Consider the following 8,062-nt stretch of genomic DNA (forward strand, 5'->3'; position numbering starts at 1 on the left):
GTGGTGTGACAGCTGCCTTTCTCCATGAACAAAGGCATGCATGTGCAGCAATTTATCAGAAAACTCATCAATTTAAAAGCAACCTATAAAACATAACTGACAGTTTCCTATGATGTGAACACGTTAGCTGCTAGGAGAAGCAGAAAAAGTCCACAACTGTGTGGATAAGTGGGTGCGATTATCATATGTAGGTCATTGGTTATGGGGGTAGCACATGGCTAAGATGGGGATTACATAAGACATGAGGAGGAGTGGAGTGTGGTCACATGACTGCATAAACCCCCATGTCTGGACACATCCTGTTTCTGCAGGGAGGTGTGGAGGGGCATCTTCCCTCTCAGAAATGCTTACAGTTCTGTGGATAGCTATGGAGGAGTGTATGCTGCCACCTGCTGGTCTGATCTGCAACTTCAAGTAGAAAGCCTGACCCAATATCTCCCCTCTTGAAGAGAAGAGCAGCAGAAATCTGAATAATGGAGTTGTAATGAGTCATTTCTAGTGTTTGTACGTTTTTAAGGAGGGATAATTTTTTCCCAGAGGGATCTTTCAACCACAAAGCTTCCTTCCTTTCTAAATATCTATATAAAAGTCATAAAATAAAATATCCTATTGCAGGAGCTCTATCCTGTGGTTAATTTTAGTACATTTGTGGGGTTGAAAAAAGCAACTTAATCTTCTATACATACAGGCTGGAGCACACGGAGACATTTTTTGACTGTTCCTCTCCACGATCTCTCTAGATCTGGGGTGTCCAAAGGTTGGGCCAGGAGCCCCGTGGCCCTCGAAGGGATTTTGTGCGGCCCTGGACTACAACAGATTAACGGCAAACATTTGGTTTGCTAACTCCGCAAATTAATCTACCTTGTTTATTATTGAGCAGAGACAAATGAAATAAATACAATTAGGCTGTATTTGCAATTTTGACAACAAAAAAAAAAGAAAGAAAAAACATTTTTGCCCTCTCAAACTATTTCAACTTGATATTTTTAGGGCTGCTGCTCAGTTATTCCACTGATTATTCTGACAATTAATTGATTAATCAGATTTAAAAATTTACACATTCTGCAGATTTTTCATTTAACATTTAGGCTTATTTCATGCAATATTAGAGATACATGAGAAAATGCACATAAACAATTAATTCTTTTTTAAAATAAAAAATAAAACATTTGATTGCCTAAAATGCAACAACACAGAATTTCTTAGTGAACACTTGGTAATTTGTGGAAAAAGATGCATCTGCAGCTAAAAATACATATTTTTCTATTAATATTTGGACAGCAAAAGGCGCCCAAGATATTTTTTATATATAATTTTAACCAACTGAAGCTAAAACTGCCACTTCAGAGATTCAGGGTAGAACAAAACTTACATTTTACTGGGTTTAAATCAGGGGGGACATAATCCAAAATTATTCATACCGACCGGGAAAATACTGGGAAGTAAGAGGAAACTGAGATTCCTTTTGTTTTATTTCTTCTGCTGCAGTATTACTGCATGTCTACACAACAATGACATCACAAAACACAGATCACAGGAATGCAACAGTCTGCATCAAACTCGTCTCTTCTTCTATAATGACAGTTTGTAGGTTTTTACAAGAGGAAAAGAGAAACAAAAAAATAGATATGGGGAACAAATAAAAGCATCCATTTAATGAAAATATGACAGCAGTTTGAAGGCTCACAAATTATGTGCATCATAAAAATAAAAAATAAAGATTAAAAAAAATCAGCAAACGTAAATAAGCTTTCCATAACATACAAATTATACTAGGACTTTTATTTGATAGCTTGTCATTTTTGACCATTTCCCCAAGATATGACAAAGTAATTGAAGTTGACTTTAGTTAGCAGGAACAAACTCTACTATGTACTGAATACACGATCACTACCAGTGTAAAATAAAACAGAACCCTAACAGGTTCATAAAAAATAACTTACCACGTCAAGCTCATAAAAAACAAATAAATATAAATTAAATATAAAGACAATGCTAGAGTTCCAGCTCCCAGTTGTCAAACTCTACTTGGTCTTGCTTCATGAGCTTTTCCCAGTACAAATCCATCACAGCGTTTGGAATCATCTCCTCAGGGGTCACCAAATGGATGACACGAATTCTTCGTAAGAGCTGATATGGGTCCACTGATTCTGCAGAGAATTAAAACATAAAACTGTAAACGAAGTACAAAAGGTACCGAACAAGAAAGGCAGGTGATCGTTAGCATACAATTAGCTTACTGCACCTTATTTGGGGCTACTAAAGGGTTAATTTACTTCAATTAGATTGAATTAGGATGTTGAGTTTTTTTTTTTAATTAATTTTACAATTAGACATCTTTTTTATTTTTACACACTGTGTATAGCTTTTAGTTTCTTTATATTTTAAATCGCTTCTTCATTGTGAATTATTTATTGCTATGTCCTCTACTTGGTTCCATACACTTTTCCCCACATTACTCCTTCGTATTTTGTGCTATTTCAACCTTTCAACTTCCACCATATCCTGTTTATGCAGGACATTGCAGCTATGTCTGTTGGTAATGACATCTTTCTATGAGTTATTACATATTCAGCTTTTTCGATCATCTTGGGCTCCATTGAAGTGAATGGAACATCCAATAATTTCTGAAAAACTCGGCTAAAAACTGCACTCTTTCACAGTACTTGGAGCTACAAACTTCATTCAAACCTTAAAATGTAGTCACGTCCTTCAAGCATTTCTGTTTATTTCAGCTTTTTCATATTTCTATCTGGACTAATAGTTTGGCAATTTAGAGCGCGTTAAGAAAACTTTCAAAAAGAGATCTTGTTTGTTTATTTCTGCGTTTTCAGTTAATCAGAATAAAAGTTTGAGGTCAGTCAAAGAGGGGACTTTCATCTGGAAGTTGTTTCTGTGTTTAGACACGACCGACTCACCTGGACTCGGCTCCGGTTCAGTAGAATCATCTTTGTCGTCCTGAAGACGGATGTTGGACAGACTTTGTTTGGCCTCTGAGTTCAGCACGTAGTAAGACAAAGGTTTGTCTCTGAAAGTCACCTTCAAAACAGAGGAGGGAAAATCTCATGTTTGAGTCAATTACAACTAACCTCCAGGTTCCTTTCTTCACTACTAAACAATGTGTTCACCAACCTGTGAGCTTCAGCCTCTCAGTGCCAAAAATTATATATTAGATGGGAGCAGTAAATGTATGTAGCTTCCATGCAAACTCAATAAACAATTGATTTCTTAAAATATATTGTACCAAATATTGTGTCCAATCAGTTTGCAGCAATAGCAACCTGTGCTGAAGACTCCAGTTCAATATTTTGTGCATCTCTTGCTTTCATACATCTTGATTTGTTTTGGATAATTTGTGAAGTTTCGGCCACAAGCTTCCATTGATTTTACTGTGATTTTATGTAGCATGTATTTATCAATACAAAAGGTGTCTAATTAGAAAAACAACTTCACTTAAACTTAAACTCAAACGTTCCAAGAATCAGGGCTATTTTTCTGAAACCGGAAGGTGGCGTTTCAGTGATACGATGAAGACTAACCTTGTTCAGAGCGTACATGGAGCTGACAGGGATGTTATTACCCAGAATGGACTCCAGCCAGAACTCTGGAGCCCGATACGACTTCCCTTTGCTCATTATTACGCCACCAGAGAGAACCTGCGCAACATGCTGCTCACCCTGCAACAGAAATGAAGACATAACTCATTTATTAATCAACTAGCAATTATTTTTCCAAAGTAACTGATCAAATAATCATTTAATATTTAAAAAATATTAAATCCTAAATAGTTTTTCATATTTAATAAAACAAAAAAGCTTAATTTAAGAAAAGAAATATATATATATTGATTTTAAAAAATCAAAACATAAACTGAAAATAATTCATATAAATAACATAATTACAATATAAAATAGCAAAATGAGGCAAAAGAAAAATTTTCCCAAATCAGTTCTTTTAATAAAAAAACATGAAACTTTAACAAAAACTGCAGGTGTGTCTGTCTGGTGAAATTTAGGTTAAAACATGTTTGTTTTCCATTCAGTAGGTAGAGAGTCCAGAAATTTTACTCAAGTAAAAGTAAAAATACTTCATAATAAAATTACTCAAGTAAAAGTAAAAATACTCCTAGAAGTAATTTTTTCCAAAGATTTACTCAAGTAACTGTAGCTAAGTAATGTAAATTGTTACTGCCAAACTCTGATTGTCAATTACTTAGATTCATCACAATTAAGCACTTCAGCCCTAGTTAATAAGTAAATATTAAGAGATGAATGTCACCTTTAATGTCAGATGTAAATCGCTGCCCTTGGGCAACACGCCGCTCTGTACGAGATGACGCAGACCTCCACCATCATCGTTAGCCCCTCTTTGTATCAGCGCATTCTTTCCTTTCATCTTGGAGAAAAATTGCAAAGCGGCTCTGGTTTGTGGACCGTTTCTCCAGCTAACGGCTTCCTCACTCTGCAGGTCAGGGAGACTGAGAGCAGCAACGCTGACTTGACGATTCAAGGACTGAGCTGAAATTTTAGACTTTGCTGTAGTGAAAGTTGCTTCCAGTTGCATTTGTTTCTGGAGGAGTTGCACCAAATGTCTCTGATTTGAAGCCAGAGACAAGAACTGACTTTTCAGGACTCGATGGCTAAGATGGTGAGACACAACCCTGGAAAAAAAGAGATAATCATGCTGTTATTAGGAGGAATACATGTGCAAACAGATAACTGCACAAATAAGAATATTAAAAAAGAAAGATAATTCATTTATGGAAGAATAGTTACAAATTTTAGTAACAATGCAAAAAACAAGAAATTTTGGCACCACTGGCTTTCCATACAGGCTACCAAGAAGTGCTGGTTGAAACTACAAAAAACTAAATATATGTGTCTTTCTATTATGTGTACTAAAATATCTGGTTTCAACTATAAATAAGGCTTTTACTTAAGCATCGGACTCACTTTATTACCAAACTGCAAAATTTGAATATCAAGCACTTTCAAGGACTTTATACAGAAATCAAAGACTTTTCAAACCATGAAATTCAAGGATTTCAAGCACCAATACAAACTCTAATGAAAGTAGTGATCAGTTTTGAAATCTGGGTGTAGTGATGGACTCTGACCTGAACCTTCGGAGCCACATAAAGACAGTTACAAAGTTGGGCTTCTATCAGCTGAAGAACATTTCCAGGATTACAGGACTAATGTCTCAGTATTATCTAGAGAAACTCATCCATGCGTTTAGCTTTAGTCGCATTGATTACTGCAACAGCATCTTCATAGGTCTGACTAAAGAAATCAATCAGATCCAGAACGCTGCTGCTGCTGGAATTCTGACTAAAACCAGGAAGTTAAAGTACTTTACCCCAGTTCTAAAGTCCTTCACGGGCTCCCTGTAGCTCAGAGAACAGACTTTAAAATAATGTTGCTTATAAATCACTGAACGACTTAAAGATCTGCTGTTGTTGTATCAACCTTCCAGACCTCTCAGGCATTCTGGTTCTGCTCCTCATCTCCAGAACCAGAACCAAACATGGATAAGCAGAATTAGTATTTTTCTCAAATTAGAAGAGTAATTAAAAAGAGAAAGCCAATTTTGCAGTATTTGCCCATCCAATCTGAAAATGCTTTAGCTTAATCGATGATATTCCTGAACTGACCTGAATTTGTGGGTCAGATCATTCTTCTCCAAACGCTGCTTGGTGAGAACGTCCATCAGAACGTTTTGGGTCTGCAACAAAACTTCTTTGTATCTCCCTGAAAATCAGAACAACTGCTGGTATATTAGAGAGCATGTTAAAGGTGGTAATGTGAGATATTTTTTCTAAAACTGCTGATGAAAACTGAAACAGATCTCACCAACATCCTTAAGGTCTTTCAGAGGCCAAGTTGACATTTCTGCTTGTTTCCTGCTAGCATCCTCCAGAAGCGCTGAAACCGCCTCTGAACTGCTCTTAGCTGCTCTGAACTGAATGAAATCAAAGCAGAAGGTTTCAGTAAAATGATGCAGCATTTATCCAAGAATAGCCAAGTTTCCATTCACCATATAACAGCACAATTTGACATTCAATAATAAAGTCTCATAGTGGAAATAGTTTTGGTGCAAACCATGAAGAAGAAGACAAGAAGTGGTTGTAAGACGATGCAGTTTTTAATAATTTATCACATGAATAAGAGTGATTCACACGTGATTTTATTTGCATTTCTTATTTAACAGAAACACAACACATGCGAAATTATGTTTATCCAACATTAGTGGAATATTGTCAAAGTTTCGGTCACATTTGTAATAAAAACGCAGCCAGTGATACTGATTCTAACAGCAAAAACGATGTTAAATAAAAGTGGTTAAATCTCCAGCTTCGGATAAGATAACTAAAGATATTATGGTGACTGCCTTCATGAAACAGGATGTGCACGACCATATATGGAGTGACGACGCCTCAGCTGGAGCAGCACAGTGAATGATTCAATGACAGACTGAATCTGAAAAGCATTTTCACTGAAATGCATTTCATTAATTTGTTGATAAAAATTAGTATGAGCGTAAAGTAGAAGCACAAACAGCTCAAAGGAAAAAGTGTGAAAAAGTCTCATTATTTACCCGTTTCAGCTGAACATCAGTAGATTCTCCGCCTGCATCACCCGACTCTCTTGGATGAGCGTCTGAAACACTCACAGCTTTAAATAAATCTAAATCATTCAGGATTTTAAGCCTTTATCAGATGTCTAAATACATTTTTTCTTATTTAGATGCTCACCTGGTTCTTCGCATCGTGTTGCCCCCTTGCCAGATTTCCTCTGGCCCTCACAGGATGTTTGGAAGCTCATGAGCAGCTCTTTCATACTCCTGTCCTCGGCCATGTCCAGCAAAGTTTTTCCACCAACTTTCTGGTAGGCAGGGATTGATCCGTTCTGAAGGAGGAGCTTCACAACCTACACACAAGAAAAAGAAAAACATGTCAAACATTCTGTTAGAGTAGAAAGAAACTCTTCCAGACAATGTGGACATTTATTATAAAAAACTGAGATAATATTTGCAGGACTTTGAATAAGTTAGTTTTGTCTTATTTCAAAGTGTACTAAGACATTTGCACTAGAAATTAGATTAAAAATACTCTGTAAGATTTTGTGTTTTTGCAGTGCGTGCCCTGTATTGACTTGACATTGGATCGAAAACAAAACATGCAGTAATGAGTAAGTAAAATGAATATTTTACTTTTCCTTTTCACAAGAGAGGTACCTGCTTTGCTTTTTAATTTAAAGTAAAGCAATCAGCAAATAAACTATACTTTGCTGTGCATATTCTGAGAATAAACTCAGCTTTTTTCCACATCATACATGTTTTCTGTATCTAAATAATGTGTTTTTTCTTTTTTTTTTTTAGATGCCAAAAGACTCTTTGAGAGTTTTCTCCTTCACCTGGTGGTGTCCACAGTAAACAGCGTCATGCAGCGGCGTGACGCCCTCACAGCTCCGAGCGTTAACGTTAGCTCCGGCCCTCAGCAGCTCCTCCACCACAGACTCGTCTCCAGAAGCGCAGGCCTCATGCAGAGGCGTCCATCCTGACAGAAGGCCAATGAAAAAATGCTTCTGCTTACTAATGGAGGAGTAAACGGAAATGTTTCAGCCGTAACAAACCTGCATAGTCCTCCATGTTGACGCTGATTCCGGCCTGAAGGAGCATCCTGACTTGAGGCAGATCTTTCCTCCGGCATGCTTTGTGAAGAAGATTCTCTCCCTTCTCGTTTCTCTTGTGAAGCTTCTTTTCAGTTGGAACTTTTGCTTTGAGCAAACAGAACCCAACAAATAAAAAATCCCCAATTTAATCCCGATAAACATGAAGCTTTAATGTTTTTCCAGCTCACCTGATCGTGAATAAGACGCAGACTTTTCACCTTTGCAGGAGTGCGGTTTCCCTCTTTTCTGCTGATTCAGCTCTGGTTTATTTTTAATCTCATGAGAACCTGAAACAGCAGATGATCTGTTTTGGAAAGGAGGAAGATCCTGAAGCAAACTGACAGATTCCTGGTCTGAAAGCATCGCCTCTTCATCCATATCAGCCTCAT

General features: G+C 37.0%; 1 protein-coding gene across 1 annotated transcript; it reads right to left on the minus strand.

Annotated features, from left to right (window-relative positions):
* Positions 1-1,454: 1,454 nt before the first annotated feature.
* LOC106933202 (ankyrin repeat domain-containing protein 31-like) lies at positions 1,455-8,062 on the minus strand. The gene is made up of 11 exons (XM_088008637.1): positions 7,862-8,062; positions 7,635-7,778; positions 7,416-7,558; positions 6,755-6,929; positions 6,589-6,659; positions 5,853-5,961; positions 5,654-5,750; positions 4,279-4,660; positions 3,540-3,677; positions 2,919-3,039; positions 1,455-2,150 (listed from the first exon to the last, which is right to left on the minus strand). The coding sequence occupies exons 1-11, from the start codon at positions 8,049-8,051 to the stop codon at positions 1,996-1,998; spliced, it is 1,725 nt and encodes a 574-aa protein (XP_087864763.1). The 5' UTR covers positions 8,052-8,062; the 3' UTR covers positions 1,455-1,995.

Source organism: Poecilia mexicana, unplaced genomic scaffold (genome assembly GCF_051168715.1).
Source record: "Poecilia mexicana isolate PSO_F unplaced genomic scaffold, ASM5116871v1 scaffold_9, whole genome shotgun sequence".
Taxonomy (NCBI): domain Eukaryota; kingdom Metazoa; phylum Chordata; class Actinopteri; order Cyprinodontiformes; family Poeciliidae; genus Poecilia; species Poecilia mexicana.

Excerpts from the sequence above, each read along its gene's own strand:
- LOC106933202 (XM_088008637.1), bottom strand. The coding sequence starts at position 8,051 with ATGGATGAAGAGGCGATGCTTTCAGACCAGGAATCTGTCAGTTTGCTT. Across the intron at positions 6,660-6,754 it reads AACACGATGCGAAGAACCAG|ACGCTCATCCAAGAGAGTCG; the intron begins GTGAGCATCTAA and ends TGAGTGTTTCAG. Across the intron at positions 4,661-5,653 it reads GATCTGACCCACAAATTCAG|GGTTGTGTCTCACCATCTTA; the intron begins GTCAGTTCAGGA and ends CTTTTTTTCCAG.